Below are 18,230 nucleotides of genomic sequence, written 5' to 3'. Positions count from 1 at the left end.
CCCTGGACACCAAACCACCGCTCCCCACTAGTTGTACTCTTTGAGAGGGTGATTGTTTAGGGTGTGTCAGAACTTATTAATGCCAGAATGTGTGAAAAAAACAGAGCCGGGCGAAACAGTATTTGCAAAATACTTTTTTTATGGGTTGCTTCGCTCATTTTAAGTGCCAGCAGAGCTAGGTTTACCACATAAAGCAGAGCAGACGGGCAGAATTTGGACAATTGCGGGGAAGTATGTTTAGGTTAATTTGCTCTGTTCGTGACTGACGGCTTACCTAACATTGTCTTTGTGTTTGTGATTTGGTTAACCTCATCCCGCTGATATTTAAGGCTGGATAATATAAATAACACGAAAGAAAATTCATGCACGATTCTGACTTTTGGCTGGAAGTCAGCGTGCATGTGCATAAACACTGTTTCTACTACAAAAGCAGCAGTTATGACTGGTTTTCTGTTCTACTCACACAGCCTGTTAGATGAACTTCAAGATGAACCTGCCCCATTCTAAATATGTTCGTTTGAATTACCTTTAAACTGGATATGTGGTCATTTCAGCAATTTAATTACTGCTTTTACCAAGTATTTTAACCGTTTTTCCATTTTAGCTCCCTATTACGACTTTGCATCCATTAGCATTAGCTTTCCAACCAATTTTATGGTTACCTTTAGCTAACTTTAAAATGATTTATTCATACCTTTGAGAAATTTGTGCCAGTCATCATCACTGATTCTAGTCATTTGTCCTACAGCAGCCCTTAAATGCAAAACACAACAAAAACACAGATAAAAATAAATAAATAAAAAGAAAAATAAATATCATCAAACTAAAAATCATTGTTTTATTTAAAAATATGTGACTCGGCACAGGAAAAATCTGCCAAAGACAGACTGAGAATCCCAGCTGAGCACAAAAACACCAATGACGCAATCTAGAACAGCTGGAATTTCCAGTATTCCCAGTATTTGTTGTCCTAACTTTGCTGTGTGGAATATCTGACAAAATTATATACCTGATAATATGTAGCTTAACAAACTGTTTCTGATGGATATACTGTGCCCCACATCCCTGTCTAACAAGGATATATGCTCGGAGGTGGTTCAACCCGACCAATCCAGGCAGGGAAATTTGCCCCGCCCTCTTCCAATGATACAGGTGAAAGTTAATCAGTTACAAAAGTGCTACAAGTGAATTTGTATCCATTTGCATTATCATCAGACTGCAATGATTCAAACAAATGACATATTTTGATATTTTTAAGCTAAAAAAACAACAGAAATGAAATGAAATCAGCTTTCTCACATGTTAATCTAGAAATGTTGGCATTTTGGGAAACACAAGGAAGTAGAAAATAAAAAAGATGAAGCCTTTTGGCATGCCGAAATTTTGTTGTGTTTTTTTGTTTTTGTTCAGTGAAATAGCTTCGCAATGCAAACATTGTGTAGTTTTGCAAATATCTTTTGTTAGGAAAACAAATTCTTATTCTAAAATGGTATCCTGTGGTCAGTTTTGCACATTGAGGCCACCGTACTTAAGATGTGTTTTTTTTGTGTTTGTGTTAACATCAAACCTCTATTAAGCATTGATGATTCAGTATGTGGATCTTTTTAATCACTGGCTGGACATCACCACCCTACAGCACAATGACATGACAGTATTTTTTTGCCAGGAAAGATGACCCAAGTTGCCCACAGACACAATAATGATGACTAAAATACACGTGAGCTGAAGTCTATGTAGTTCTGAGGAGATGGCAAAATTTGAAATGGAGAAAGAGACACAGCGAGAACTACTTATTCCAATGTATAAATTGTGGTGAAGCTAAAACCTATAATAAAATCATGAATGGCTGTGTGTAGATAGACCCTCACATAGACATACTTGTGGGAAACAAGAAAAACATACACAGTGTACTGAGGAGGTGAAACTGCATGCAGCTTGGCGAATGTTAATAAGGATTATGGTTAATGCACTTATAGTATTCGTTCCAATGGCCAAACATGTTTTGCCACTGTCTTTGTGGAGGTTGAAGGTTCTGCCAAGCAACACAAACCTTGATGTTTATGTTGTTTAAAAAAAAGGTTTCTCCGAGTCAAATTTAACTAAAAGAGAGTAAAGAAAGTCTGGAACCCTCAAGAGTATTAGATAGAAATTCCTTCTCTGTCAAACAGAACAAGGCTGTAAGTGCCATAATAATTTTTCTAACATGTAAGCCATAAAGCGATGTTGATGCCAGAGAGTGTGCTGTGACCTCTCTAACCTTGTGCATGCTGCCTGGCTTCTGGTTAGTGTAAGCAGCATCCAGCTGAAAGCTACCAGAGGCCTCAAAGTGTATATGTGATGTTTCCAAGGAGAGATGGACCAATTAATCTGATTATAGTCGCAAATCCTCTGACATGTGTAGGCCCGTCTGCGACCATGTGTGCTACAGATGTGTGTCCATGTGTGCGTATGAGATAATGGGATGCAAAGACAGAGTGAAGTTAAGAGTCCACGCACAAAACTCGCAGGACTTACACAAAAATCCAGCGCGAACTTATTTTTTTTCTTAAATCAGTCTGACAAAAGGGAACGGACCTTTCTGGGAAGAAAATGGTTGCATTGAAGTTGCATCTGTATTTGCATGCATGGCGTGGGTGAGCGGTCATTCTTCGGAAGTCGGAGAGAAACGGTTGAAAGTACCTGAAATCAAATCCTGGGTGAAATGGTAAACCATCTGTCAAAGCTTTTCGTGGTCTGTTTAAAAACACAACACCCGAGCACTTAAACAGCCCCTTTTTCATTGGCAGGGCTATGAATATGCCTATTCTGAGGGTGATGCTTTCATTTTCAAGCCTGAGATCCGAGTCAGTCACAGCTCAACGTATGTTTGTGCCACTGACGGCGGCCTGTGCCGAGGGGCGGGAGGAAGTCGAACGAGGAGCTGACAGACAGGGCCTGATACTGCACTTCCACCACAGGCCAATCCCCAGCTAACCCCTGTGCTGACAGCCAGGATGTAGCACTCATCCACAGGCCACAGCCCAGATTCTGGGGCCCAGGAAAAGGAGAGCATGGAGAGCAGAGAGAGGGCTGCTCGGCTGATGATAGAGAATTGGGGGGGTGCGTAAGTAGCTGGTGGTTTGGGTGGCATGCACCACTTTTTGCGCCTCCAGAGCTGCACGACCAAAAAGGAGAATCCAAAGAGTGGATCGCCTGCCAACAGCATGTCCGGTGATTGGCTGACAGACAGACTCAGGCATGGGATGCGCACGTACAGCTACACACATGCAAGCACTTTCAAACAGGAATGCAAAGAAACATCACTAAATGCACTATAGAGCTGGAACCTATCAGATACAATGAGATAAACATTTCACACCACAAACACTCAAAGTGACATTTTTCTTAAGTCGTGATTTTTCTGGTTTCTTCCCATAATAAAGCAGCTACGGTTACATGGACATAAAGGAAGGGATTTTAACAGTGTGATGCTACTGATGCTACAACTCGTTTGCAGCATTCATCTACTAATATTCACAGTCCGTCTCAAGCTAGATGCAATTAGTTACATGACCTCATCAATAATTCTTTTCTGCAGTATTTGTTGTGAGACAGAAACTTAGAATAACTGAAAGACGAGGGGTCAATAAATATTTCAGTCTTGCTCGGTGCTTTGCAGAAGCACGGTGGATTGATGAGCGCTGAAGGCCGAGAGGCCACCAGTGACCCCGGCTGCACACTGCGAGAGGGCTCCCGCTCAGACCCGGCGCTGTCTCTCCAGCTGGGATCACAACACAACGATGGAGCTCTGGTTTCAGATCACAAATCTGGCCTGGGGGCTGGGACAGCGCTCCCCCTGTGATGCTGGGCCTGCAGGGCCAGCGTTAAGGCAGACAGAAACCCTGGGAGGGGGGGGGGGGGGGGAGAGCAGTCAACCCACCTACTCTCAGGAGGAGGCAGCGACAAGCACAGAGGCCAAAGACTGATTGGGGCGGCCTTGGAGCACAGATTTGCTTTTTTAACTGCTGAGTTTGGGTTTGAGCCTCAGCCTACTACAGCTATTTCTGTTCAACGGGGTTTCCAGCGAGCTGCCCCCAGAGGCAAATTCTGCGCATAAATAATGTGCTATGAGGCCAAGAGGTGGAATCAAACAATACCGCGCGCCAGAGGAGGAAAATTTAGATGAATCGAGCAAACAACTCGGCCTTCACCTGCAGCAACGCATTTTTCTTATCGAGGTGGCAATATAGAAATTTCCATTCAGACACAACTAGAAAATCACACGTGCAAAAAAACCCAAACAAAGACAACTATCTTATTTTTTTTTTGTATGTGTTTTAATGTTGTATCCCCTTATCCATCCCTTTCATAGACACCGGATCATTTTTCAGCGTTTTGGAGACATGGAAATTCGCAGGAAGATGTATTGTAGCAACTTTCTGGGAAATATTAATATCCAACCAGCAGAGGAAAGGTAAAGGGAGAGGAGAAGGGATCGGGGGTGTACAGCGGGGGGGGGGTTGGTTACAAACGATCAGTATCACTGCACGGTACCTGATCATAAAACACCTCGTCTATTCAGCCCTTTCCAACCCACTGTGCACTTTTACCTCACTGTTTGACTGTTTGACACGTTTTTTAAGCAGAACACACTGGCTCTCTCCTAAAGGACAGTGGAGATTTTGATGGGTGCTAAGAGCCCAGAATCATCCCCCCCACCACACACACACACACACACACTCCCTTTTCATAATGGCTGCACTGCAGATTCTCCACATCTGCCTTGCCTTACACCGCTTAACCCTGCTCTTACCAAGCCCCCCCATCATCTCTGCCTCCCTCCCGTGTCTCCACTCCCCCATCAGGATCATCCAAATATTTCCCCTCGCTGCTTTTTGAAGCTTCTATAGGTCACGGGACCTCATGCACAAATCATGCTGGCTTGCCGTGGGGGGGCCAGTCAGAGAGGACGGGAGTGAGTCAGACGCATAGAAATCCAATCTGCACTGTTTTCATACAGAGTTATTTTTCTTGCCAAGACAGCCATCACCAATCAGCGGCCGGTTCTAAACAGCAAGTTTAGGGAGCTCTCGCTCTAGATGCCGGTGCTGGCAGCTGATCGCAACCATATTCCCCAGCCACGCCAAGGGGAAGACACGAGGAGTAAATTCAGAGAGCCCTGACAGCCTGCAGTGGTTTAACATGGGGGTTAGCCCCAAATACATAGCTCTGGGTTTATGTTGATGGATGGATAACCAAATCCATTTCACTGTTTGCAATAAAACATAGATGTTAGTTTTTACACTGTGACACCACACTTGCTGTGGGTGCTGAATTACGACGTACTGAGAGAGCAAAAAAAATTCAGGAAGCCATCGGTTTTTAAAGGTTGTATTTTTGAGATGCAAGGGAGAGAAAAAAGGAAAAGCAAAGTCAGATACACAAAGATAATAAAGGATTTATCAGCTGTATGGTGTGTGGGCACAGGAGGTTCAATATCTAATGCAGGATTTTCATAACAGAGGATATTGGACAGGCCCTAAAACCATGCCGGTAAACAGGACAGACAGGGGAGGATGAGCCAGTGTGGACCTTCCCTCCCACCTGCAGAGCAAAACCAGTTCAGGGTGAGAGGAGATGCTGGGCAGGAATCTGCAAGTGCTGGTTAAAGTAATCACATTGGTCTCACTGCATCTGATCTGCAGTCTAACAGACTTCCAAACAGTTGAATGAGTAAATAAAGTGCCCCAGGGGACTCCCGCTGGAGATGGATTACCACAAGGGTGCACACACAAAAGGAGCCGAAGCCCCACAACCCGATGTGAGCTGCAGACAAAAGCCTTGCACTGGACCTCGACCAGGGAACTGGCAAACTTTATTAATCTCATCCTAGACTGAACCTCCTGCTACTGGAATTTATGCACTTATAGGCAGGACTCATGCTTGCTGTGAATCTGAGCAGGTACACGCTCCGTGTGTGTATCTGCTCAGATTCACAGAGATAGGTACACACGCAGGTACGTGTCTGTGTGTATCTATCTCTGATTGTGTGCATAGGTAGGAGAAAATCCCGCGTGTGGTTTGTACTGTGCGCAGATGCTGGTGCAAACTTTGAAACATGCTGTCCTGCAGACGCAAAAATGCGTGCCCCTGTGTGTGAGTGTGTGTCTACTCGAGTGCACAGACCACATAAGATGACTCTCATGCTCACTTGGCTGTGTAGCTCGGGTCTTGAGGGTACTAAGGGCCACGGCATTCTGTAGCCCAATCCCACCCCGGCCCCATTCTTCCTTCTTTCTAGGCCTGACACAAATAAAAGGATTAGGAGCCCCCGTTTCCGTCAGGCCCTCCATTCAAAACAAAGCTCCGACCAGCTTAGTGTCACACTTAATGATAAAAGTGCAAATCTCTGTCAGTCACTTTGGGCAGGAATACCGGTATTTGGGGGCTAATCTCATTTGATGAAGATTAAAAGGGTTAAAAAGAAGACAATGAAATGTGTTATGATGCATCTGTGCAAAGAAATAAATAAAAATAAATAAATAAATCTACACTGCTGTAATTCAAAGGACCAACATAACATGACGAGGTGCTGAAATGTGTCTTTTACAACGCAGTGTGAATGAGAGGCAGTGGATCTTGCTTAGATTAAAGACAAAAGACAGAAAGGGGCTGAGAGAGAGGAAGCAAGTGCCCATGCACATGCGCCCACACCCTCACAAAAAAACCCCCAAAAAAAACGTGGGGTGTATGTAGACAAACACACTGCTCTGCCCATTCCCATGTAGAGCTAGAATGTGTGACGTGAGTGTGAGAGTAAGCCTTGGGCACACAACAGTCTGAATGCAGCACTTGCCACTATGATGCCAGTCCTCTCTAGTGTATCTGTGAAAAGCCTACGTGTTGGAAAAACATTCCAGAGTGGGATCACATATACACAGTTGGGGCCAGCGGCAATATCGCGAGCCAGCAGCAGAGGCCATGTCTCAATTTCTCATGCCCGTTCGACCTGCCAGCCTGAAGGAACAAGTGTGGCCTATTTCCAGGCTATAAAACCAGACAAAAGATGAAAAGATCTGAAATGTAATCAGAAGTGTTGCTAATAATTAGGAACTGTTACCCTCTCAGTGGCACGTGGAAAACGAGGCATCCTTTAAAAATAAGTCATTATAGTAGCTGCAAAAATCCGGCTACTAAAAATGCTTGCTGTCCTGATTTAAACATGTAATCTGGGAAATCAAAATTGAAAACATTTGCTGAGCGTGTGTATTTTTTCGGCTGGCTACTTTAAGGAGGCCATTACAGTATTTCACTGATTTAGCCAAAATCTAATTTGTAAATTGCATTTAATGGTTTGTGGTTGTCGTACTTTTTGTTATGAAGAGTTGTCACGCTGTGAAAATAAACCTGAAGGCCCGAGGACTTGGAACCAATAATGAAAATCCCTGCATCGCCGAGTCGAGGGCTTTCTCTCGACCGTCGCTGATTAGCATTCCCGACTGACTGACATGTCCCACTGGCTGCCTAACTGCTGGCTTTAGGAGATGAGGTTAAATTGTGGCTACCAACAAATTGCACGCCTGAGTTCCTCTGCACCCCTCTGCTATCATCCAGTGTAATGTGAGCACACCAGGCAGATCCCTCTGCAGATCCTTCTCCTCCCCTGCACAACAGCTCCCCCACACAAAGCCACAGAGACCTCTTTCCACATCCCTTGCCACCAGTCTGGCCTCTAAAGTGGTGATGGGCATTACCGTGGCTGAGCCTCTGTGGCTTCCCATAGCGTCCTGCAAAGTGCTTTGTGCTCCAACTGTTGCTACACACACACACACACACACTACTCATCCCCTGCACCCAGGGAAGACTAAAACACAGGGGGGAAATGCCTTTAGAAACAGGAAGATCAATGACATCACTCGATTTGATAACACAATAATTGAACTTGATATTTACTGATAATGTCAGAAAGCCACTGGCAGACAAAACCAGTGAACTCTTTATGGATGTAACTTAAAAAACGTACAACCCCTTTTTTTTTAACATGTAGAGCTCACGGAAAAATTAAATATCACACTTTATGGGAACTAGAAAGGACAACAAAAGAAGAAGAAAAAACCCACAGATGCTGGTAGTGATGCAAATAAACACACTTTAACAGGTCTTTTTAATGGTCTAAATGTGTTTGGGGGGTGGGGTGGGGTGCACAGTTAGTAAACCATGAGATGACAGATGATGCATCCTAGTATGCTGCTGGGACAGGCCGAGCCATGTTGACATAAAACCCAATACTTCCTTACAGAGGAACGGGGCCAGCTTCAGCTAGCTCCTTGCCGAGCACTAAAAAATCCCAGCAAGCTGAAGCAATATTATCCAGTTTTGTGTTTCTAACATTAGATTTGTCTCTCCGTAGAGGTCCTCTCTTATTTACCCAAGAGCAGCAGCTAAAGACACATTTTTATCCTTTTTAGGCAGAATTAAGGAATAGAAAGTTAAGGAAGCCTTCCACACACAAAAAACAGTAATACACACTCGCATCTGCCTGCAGAGCCGCCTGTGAAGCACTTTAAAATACACAAGGACAGTCTTTAACTGCAAAACTACCCAGCTGCGCTGGCAGCACAAAACATATCCCGGTGGCTTTTTAAAAAAAATCTTTTTATTTCTTTATTTTTTAAATGTTTGTTATCCATATAGTGAGTGTTCACAAGTGCCAGGCCATACGGGAGTGTCCTTGTGAGTGTAAAACACACACACGCACACAAAATGGGTGAGCTAACATAGAAACCCAGCCGTCAGCATCTATCCGGCACACACACACACACACACACACTGCTGCCGCTGCTGCGTCCCAAGCACGGCTAATTAAAAAACAACAATTTCACAGGAGGGCGCTCCAAACTGTTCTAAAAAGCACCTCTCAGCACACCGGGGGATCGTCCTGGAATACATGGGAGGTAAGACCGGTTTTGGGAGCTCTTCTTTTATGGCTTCATCACCGCTGTGTTTTTCTACTGCTCATACTACCGTGACCTGAATCAAATTTAGCCTCCAGCACGTGAGGTAAAAGATTAAAAAAAAAAAAAAAGCAGGCTGATGTATTTGGATGGCTTACAAATGGAACATTTTAAAATAACATGTTGCTGGACAATAAAAGTTTATAGAGCATGAGGAAAAAAATCCACTATGAAATGAGAGGTTTTTTATGCATCAGCGGCACCCAAAAGTAGGCGGCGTGGTGTATAATATAGTTAGTTAATGTTATGTTTTGTAGATGGAGCCTATGGCAGTTTCTAACAAGACAGTCCATTACAGGGGTGTTGTCCAACACTTGGGTTCAAATGATAAGCCTTATTACACGGCTGCTTTCAAAGCATCTGCTCGGCTAGAAGAAAAGGCCGCCCCCCCTTGGGGAAAAGATCTCTCTCTTTCTAATGATGTATAATTGACGTCCGAACACCAGGGCACAACAAACTCGGTCGGATTGGCCCGATTACACACTACCTTTCACATACCGCGTGTCTCGTTTGAGCTTGTTGCTACTCCACGACTACACCTCTCGTCCAACTGACAGCTCTTTGCCCTCAAAATATTCTTACCGTAAATACATTACATTTAATTTTTCTTTTTACCTAACACGTCGACGGCCGCTTTAGGACTCTTAATACCATCAAAAATATTCCTCATTCAAAAGAAATAACAAAACAGATAATGGCGAGCACAGGTCAGTTACACACACACGTGCATGTGCAAAGCCAACATATGGGAAAAAGACTAATAAAATCCAATCTTGTTACTATATAATTGCACTATATGGAGCAGGTTGTGTTGAACTGGGTTGGTGGGAGTTTTAATAATACAGTACACAATTGTTTTCCCCCGTCTGCACTTAAACCTGTTCCAAAGGTGTGAAAAAAGACTGCTTGCCAATTCCTTGATTTATTATAGCTAGTGAGAGCTGATTACGGGGCATGAATCAGTTGCTGTAGGAATGTTATTAGGCACGTAGACCTCTGTATGGCTAGGAGTTCTCTTCGCAGCCCAAAGCAGTTTGTGGGCTGAGAAATGCATCTTAAATGGATGTCATAAAAGTCAAAAAGGTGCCAATTACATCTTTAAGTATCCCATCAATGCAAATGGAATAAACAACGTTAAAAAAAGAAAAAGAAAAAAAAGGCAGGGACTATACTTGTGTCGGTGTCAAAGACCAAAGCCAAACCTGGGAGGAGTTAAAACAAACAAACAAACAAACAAAAAAGGAGGTGGGAGAAGAATAAAAGACGTGATGAATAATAGCGTGTGAGAGCAGGACGGCGCCCAGCAGGTTGTTGCATTTGGCTGCAGTGATCAGCTTTGCCACACAAGCTCACCAGGCAGAGAGCGAAAAAAGAGGGAAATGGTCAGCTATATTCCAAATATGGTTCCTCAAGAGCATATCAGAAACTAAACGCCAGGCAGTAGACACTATCAGGCAGGCAGACAGAGCCTGCCAGTCTTGGCACGTCTGTCTTTATCTCTTCTTTTTACACACACCGAATTCATTTCAGAAATTCTCCAAATGGACAACGCTGAAGCAAGCATGAGAAAGAGATCCCTTCTCCCTCTCTCTCTCCCTCTCTCTCCCTGCTGGACTGTCTCAACTTCCAGGCACCTCTGAGCCGTGACGCCGTGACTCTGGTATCCCCTAGTTACTGCTATGAATTTTCCATTGTTATCAGCCGACTACACTCCTGTCACAGAGCTGGATGAATGGCACGCATGGCAATAGATGTAACTCTTTGTTGCTTGCACGGTATCTAACAGAGAGCCATAATGTCCCGGTAATCGAAGTAGAATTGTTAAAAAGGCCGGACACAAAAAGCTGAAAATTTAGTGACAAGCATGAAAAGCGCTCATGCGATGAGAAACACAGGCCACCCCAGGGTCCTCATAGGCTAAACAGCAACCCTCACTATTGTAATACTTGTGTTATTTAAGCTCACTATTTGCTTCCCTATATCTGCCATCTCTGCTGGTTTGTTATAATTTACTGATTCCATTCACTAATTTATTCTGCTTCACAGTGAATGCTCGTCCTGCTTTAAGTGTTTGCATGGGAAAAATTTAACACCTCCAATTTAACTTACATTTTTTAAAATGATTTCTGTCTTATGCCTGAATTAAAACATAAAGCTATTGTAGCTTTTAATTAAAAAACAATGGGACAATTCCTTGTAGTTTTAAGACTGTACTAGTCTAATTGCACAAAAAATAAATACAATTCTCCTTTATTTTAAAAAATATATATGAGCATTAGCTGTAATAATAATTATGGTGTTTTATTTTCTCAAGCAAATGTCCAGATGAACAGTCTGCACTCAGTCTGCTGATGTAATGCCGCAGTATAGCAATTTAATTTACAGCCAATTTTTTTTTATTGTAATCATTATTATTATTATCATTATTATTTAGATATTTGGAAAAGCTGAAAATTGAATGATTACACCAGATTTATACATGCATGTATATATAATTTGATCTATGCACTTCGAATCGCGCTTGTGCACATGGCCGAACTTTTAATTATAACCTCAGCTTTGCAGGTTGGTGTAATTCTGTGCAATATTTTGCGCATATTGCTTTTCAATAAACGGTTAAATTGTTGCCATGTATGGTGACGCCTGCCACGCATTTCTAATAAACCAAATAAGAATAAGAAGAGTTGGAACAACTTAAAACGGTAATAATGATATTATTATTATATTATTATTTTAACTAGTAAAATTTGATTACATCAATGAAAAAAAGTGATTTAAAGAATGAAGGAATATGAGCTGATCGGAAAATAAATCGTAAGAGCGCTGTAGTCTCAGACTACGTTTTCCATATTTGAAAAACTCTGAAGCGGCTGCTGGTAAAGTGAAAATGTATGACAATAAGCGGAAAAAATAAAAATCAGGACTGCACCACGCCTGCATATTCTCGGGCCTGAGTGGGATCGCATCTTTTTGCTATAAATGCATCCGCTGCGAAGAGACAAACGTGGAAATATCGTGGGCCAGTGTGACAATAATAAAGCCAAGTACACGACAATAATATATGACCGCTAATGGGAGCAGCCGGAGTGCGAGTCTGAGCACTCTTATAATATTAAATATATTTTTTTTCTTAACTACGAAAAGACATTTGGTTTAATTCCGTTTTCTCTTTTATAAATATGCATTTTACATGAAGTAAATATAAACCAACGGAGGAAGGAGCGATGGCAACAGGTTAGTTTAAGTCTCCTTATTTCCACGGTTACATCTTTTTAAAAATTCAAATAGCATTTTATACTACAGCTGAATGACGTTTCAGGTGCACTTTTGCGCACAGGAGGCCTCCGGGTCAGGTCAACAGAAACCACCCAATGTACCCATTTTTGAAAAAAAAAAAAAAGATTTAAAAAAAAATCACTGAATCACCAAAACAATGCGAAGAAATGCACACAAAGAGAGAGAGAGAGAGAAAGTGAGACAGAGAGGGAGGGAAAGCGAAAAGTCCTTCCCGGAAACTGTGCTTACTGTTGGTAGTCGTGTTTGCAGTAAAGTTTCCTTTCTCTGAAGTAACAGCTGTTGGTGAGGGGCTGTTGACACACGGTGCACTGCAAACACTCTTCATGCCACGAGGAATCGTTGACTCTCATCAAGAAGCGGTCGGAGATGGGACGCTGGCATCCTTCACACACGGATCTGTGATGACATTCAGTCCCTGGAAAAGGGCACAAGAGTTTCCCGTCAGAAAGAAAGGAAAATAGCCTGAATCAAGGACTGCAATAAGTGATAACTGATAAAAGCCCCCAAATAATTTCAGATTTTGCCAGTCTGTTTGAAGAAATCCGCTGAGGTTTAAGATATTATTATAAAGGAAACAGGGTTGTAATTGATTTTATTTACTCTTCATATAAGGCCCGAATTACGCCATCATCCAGACTGCAACAATAATAGTAATATATAGAGAGAGACATTTTTAAAGGGGCTATTTCTCTTTATCTGGATCTGTTATTATATCCATTTGCACACATGAGTGCGACCTTTCGTCGGTTTTGCATACTTTTGAACTGATATCAGGAAATAAACAGCAGTGTGGGCGCATGCAGAGAAAAGAAAATGAAATATTATAATGACATCAGAACACAAGCGAGCGTTTGATCGCGCAGATCAGAGTAATTTACACAACAGAAAAAGAAAAAGAAGACTCACCGAGCATAACTCCGAGTGTGGCTTGTCCCGATCGCAGGGGATGATCTTCTATTTTAATGCCGTCTAGCATGATGCACGTCTCGGACTGTTCACCCGCGGAGAGGCGCTCCAGTGACACCAGACCTGTTGCAATATCCATAAGAATACGGTCAGACGTGACAAGAAAATCCCGGGCACACAGAGCTGATCGGAGGGGGGAAAATGCTGTGTAGGAAGCCGTCTGAGATCCGTGTGGGATACAGCCTGCAGCTCGGAGGAGGAAAGGGGAAAATAAACTAAACTGTGAGGAGGAAAAACTCGACTTTGTGCTCGCAATGGCTAAAAGGTAAAGGCAGTTAAAGGCTGGCTATGTAAATCCCTGATGTGTCAGAGAAGCGTGCAGGAAGACAAAGCTAATAAGAAACTGTGGAAACTCTCTGAACAGTCACCTGTTATGATAAGAGGACCGAGGAAGCTTTATCTTCTCGTCCCTAAGCCGACGGGAGAAGTCTGGAAAAATGTCTTCACGGGATTACAGTCTCGCCAAGGAAAAAATCGCAGAAGTAAAAGTTGAGAACAAATCCAAAGATAGTATAGTGTGTGTGTGTGTGTGCGTGTGTGTATGAATGTGTGTGTGTGTGTAGGATGTCCCGGCAGTAACTCTTTGGAAGTAACAGAGACGGTTGGTTGGTTGTGCCCCTGTCGCTGCAAAAGTCTGAGATCGAGATTGAAGCGAGTAGATCCTCCCACTCCTGCATGCATGGCTACACTTTTTTTTCAGTCCTCCATTCACTGCTATTGGGATGCTATTGGAGCAGAGTACAGTGAGCTCCACACAGTCCAATAACAACACACAGACAGGCAACCTAAAGCAGACAGCCCAAAGTGATATTTTACTGAGGCCTGACCTGCCATCATAGCAATAATAATAACAACAACAACAACAATAATACAGATAATAACACAATTGAAGTATTATTACATTGTGTGGTGGATTAAATAATGCGCCTTTTTGATGCCATAAAATGCCCTCCGTGGACTTAGTGGACATTTATTATATACTGTGAAAAAAATGCATATGAATTTAGGCAGTGTGTGTATGTGTGTGTTTGTGTTTCCACGCTCTTTTGTGTATTGTCTCCAGTGGAAGCTGCTGTTGCCTTTCAGCTGATGCACCTGGCGATCAGTGGCGATAACAGCGGGCTGTCCAGCACGGAGGTCCCCTCTGCCAACCACAGCTATTCATCTTAAGGAAGGTCAGAGAGGAAAAATAATAAATAAATAAATAAATAATAACTGACACGATCTTCCTGACAATAAATACAACCTTCTTATTTAAGAACTGATCTTTATTTTAATTTTATTATTATTAATATTATTATTTAATGTGAGGATCCCACAGCAAAATAAAACGAACCCCCATATTACAAATACTTGAAATTATCAGTTTAAAAAAAAAATCCACGTGCTTTTTAAGGTACATTAATAAAAACCCACGAATTCAGATTTCACAAATAGAAAAAAAAATCAGACATCAGGAAAAAAACATCCTTCGTCAAGGTGCGATCAAGATGTTTAAAAATCTGCGGAGGGCCTGCCTGAAATTACAGGGCTGCTAATGAGATCGTCCACTGTGTCCCGTGACACGCTGCGTGGCACAATGTAATATACTTCTATAGCTATACACTCGGGGTAGGCAAAAATAAGAGTGGACACACGGAGAAGGCCGGGGAACAGTAAATATTATATTATAGTAAATATTATATTTATATTATACTGGGGTGAGCTATAGCTTTTTGTGGACTTTATTTAAAGTGTCATAACGGTTCCACGTAATAATAATAATAACAATATATTTTTAAGTAAACTGTGCAAATAAACAGGTATTTTTTTTACATAATTTAATGTATTATTTCCTCTCAGGAAAAAAATGGACCCTTAAAAAAAAATCATATGTCAGTATATCACATCTCCACAGCCAGTGTTTACCTTCAGTCCAAAGGCCTGCTGTGTGTTGTTTCTTACAGCCTTTGTGAAGCATCAAGGCGATGACCTGTAGCCCAGTTTGGGGAAACAGAGAAGAGATTGTTGGCGTTGCCCTCTGCTGTTCAACAAGAGAACAGCTGCCGATCATAAAACACAGGCACAGAGAGGAGATTTCACCAACGGTGGCAGTTTTAGATGGATTTAACCATCGCAGAAATGTTTACAGCACACCGAAATCTAATATAAATATTTAAATTCGTTGCATTTCTCATTGGACGACTCGTGTTCTTGCTAAAATGAGGACATACCTGCCACTCATGAAGTTATCCACCCCCGGTTTGCTTGGTTTCCTTCCAGCGCTTCTATCAACATGGGGTCAATTACCTCCGCCCACTATATTGGATTATCTTACCACTAAGCAGCATTAGGAGCGGAGGACTACCAATACAATATAATCAATACATTTAAAGAAAAGGAAAGGAAGAAAAGCATGTGATACCTCTCCTCCCTCCATTCATTTAGCAGTTATCGGCCAGGTCACTCGCGTGAATGAGGACATCAAACATTCATTCAATAAATCAATCCGCCGACTTTCAGCCCGCGGTGTTTTAATGAGGCACTACATGACAAGCCCTCCCTCGCCTTCCAGGGCGGAAAAAAAACGTTGCAGCAGGTGTGCAGAACAGAAAGCAATGGTCCCTAAAGTTAGGCAATTTACTTTAAGCTAAGCAGAACTGTTACGTCCATCGGAAAGGTAAGAGATCATTATAATGCGCCCTCAGAGAGGCTAACGTTCCTGCAGGAGTTCGCTGTAATTCTGGTTTCAGGCTTCACTTAATAATGCTGAAAGTAAAAACATTAAAATAATAATAATAATAATAATTTTAATAATAATTTTCATTTCAATTGGGGAAGTAGCAAAAACGTGATTCCACACTGGAATTATCGCGGAAGGAAAGGTTTTTTTCTTCTTTGAAGCCAAACAAAACTGCGGTTTTTGCGCAAACGTTTGCCTTCTCTAAAGTCAAACTTTTCAATTTCATTAAGGCAGAATTTAAAAAAAAATGTAAGGAAAGTGCATAAGGAAGAAAGGAAATAAATACAGCCCACTCGCAGGAGTAAAATTAATCTATCATAATTAATCAGTGTAGGCCGATTAAAAAAAACAGAATTGAAAGCCTACTGCAGGAAGGGGAATGAAATAATTACGATAATTTCATCAAATTAAAACACCGTTTTAAATTTAATAAAACTGAAATATGGGCACAAAAAATACGGACAATCGTTCTGCTTTAATTACATTTACACTGCGGTGTGTTTTTGGGAGGCACTCACAATTCATTCAGTTTCCAGCTCAGAGGATAACTCCAGCAGTGCCCGGCCTGCTCTGCTTAAACCCGGAGGCTACAATCAATGCAGCGACGCAAAGTCTCAGAAAATCACCTTTAAAACGTAAAACTATAATCCATATCACCCCGCATGTGTGGGCCGGTAATACTGCGCTGCACCTCATCTAATCCCATTATAGGCTCATTTATACTAAAACGCTCATATTATTAATTATTCCTAAAACAAAGCTCGCCGATAAGATTTTTTTTTCTTTAGAAAAATAAATAAAACACCTCAGCGAAAATGGGACGAGCATTTCACATCCTCAGAGGTAGCAAACCAAAGCCATAATGGCTCCCTAAATTGCAGGGCTTGAAGACTTTGATAGTTAACTCACTTTGATCTTTTAATGAGTCTAAGCTCTCCACGATGCCCCCTTTTTTTAAGCTCGAATAAAAAAAACGCTCTCACACACACTTCCTTTATTTTTTTGTTGTTGCTGCCGATCTGCACTTCAACACCTACAAAACCTTCACATTGTGCAGCAGCGGGCAGTTTCTGAGCCTAGAGAGATTCAGCGAACTGGGGGAAGAAATGTGTCATATTCTTCTTTTGTCTTCCGTGGGCCATTACTGTGGCTGTGACAGAGTTTCATAGGGAGATCACTTCAAAAAAAAATTTTTTTGTTGTTTTTTCTTCCCATCAAGTCAACGGACAGGCTGAGCCTCGTGGATCAACAGGGAGGATTATTATAAAGGTTTGAGCGTCAATTTCCGATCAATCAGCGGTAAATTAATTTGGGATACTGAATGTTTTCTGCACTTCTTCGTTGGTTTCATGGGCTAAAAAAAATCATGCAGCTATAATGTGATTTCAGACAGTGAACAGTCAGTAAACCACTGTAACAACAAACAGTGAGACAGCCCAGGGCCCCATCGGCCTGTGAGAGCCGGGATATAGGACTACTAAATTTACCTCGCTTTTAAATATTTATTTATTTATTTGTATTTTACATGCCATTATTTTAAATACTATTCTTCAAATCGTTGGTGTACCATGCAGGATAACAAATGAGTCATTTGAACTTTCTTTCTACCCACTCTGTCACATTTTCCCGCTTTTTACTCCACATTGAACCACACGGCCTTTCTTATTTTATTGAGGCAGCCTCGCCATCACCACCACCCCCAAAAAATGATAGCCCACTGCAGGATAATCCCAGCTCCCCGAGGATTAAGTCAAAGTATAATACAGCACTGTCAACTCATGGCTAGATTTGTTTATGTTATGATTTATTGAATTCTGCTTTTTTTTTTTTCTCTCTTCCTCCTCCACTGACAAATTTATTGAGTTCCTGACAAATGGCCTGACAGGCCCGTGTGGCAGCAAGCTGACATACAACTTTTTTTCTTTCTTTCTTAAAACAAAAAACAAAAAACAAATCTACGGTAGAAATCTGTTTACCTGCGTTTAGGCTACATTTGCTATGATGCAGTGAGCAAATTAAAGCTCTAATCGAATTAAGCTAATATGTAAAAAAAAATATAGTCCGACTTTCTAGCCACACGCGTATACCTGTAGCACTTCTAATGATATACTGGATGTATTTTTATGAACAGTAATTCAAAGTTGAGATTATTACTATCTGTATTTGTCTACATTTCCTAAAATAGGAAGCAAATCTTGTGAAAAGTACGCTGCTAGCCAAAAAGCATCGTTTAAGAACGTTTTAATAAGTCG

General features: G+C 41.8%; 1 protein-coding gene across 3 annotated transcripts in view; it reads right to left on the bottom strand.

Annotated features, from left to right (window-relative positions):
- The window catches only part of lmx1bb (LIM homeobox transcription factor 1, beta b), a 53,561-nt gene that overhangs the window by 34,811 nt on the left and 520 nt on the right, over positions 1-18,230 (bottom strand). Inside the window, exons 2-5 of one of the 3 annotated variants that reach the window (XM_085180405.1) lie at positions 15,165-15,228; positions 13,625-14,421; positions 13,197-13,319; positions 12,519-12,705 (exon numbers count right to left, since the gene is read on the bottom strand). In XM_085180405.1, the coding sequence (XP_085036531.1) occupies positions 12,519-12,705; positions 13,197-13,266 (257 nt within the window). In that variant the 5' untranslated portion in view covers positions 13,267-13,319; positions 13,625-14,421; positions 15,165-15,228. Of the gene's footprint in view, positions 1-12,518; positions 12,706-13,196; positions 14,422-15,164; positions 15,229-15,469; positions 18,174-18,230 lie in introns of those variants that run through there. The other 2 variants (XM_085180404.1, XM_085180403.1) reach the window with 2 other exon arrangements.

This window comes from Neolamprologus multifasciatus, chromosome 12 (genome assembly GCF_963576455.1).
Source record: "Neolamprologus multifasciatus chromosome 12, fNeoMul1.2, whole genome shotgun sequence".
NCBI lineage: Eukaryota > Metazoa > Chordata > Actinopteri > Cichliformes > Cichlidae > Neolamprologus > Neolamprologus multifasciatus.
This window is presented reverse-complemented; position numbering and strand designations above follow the sequence as displayed.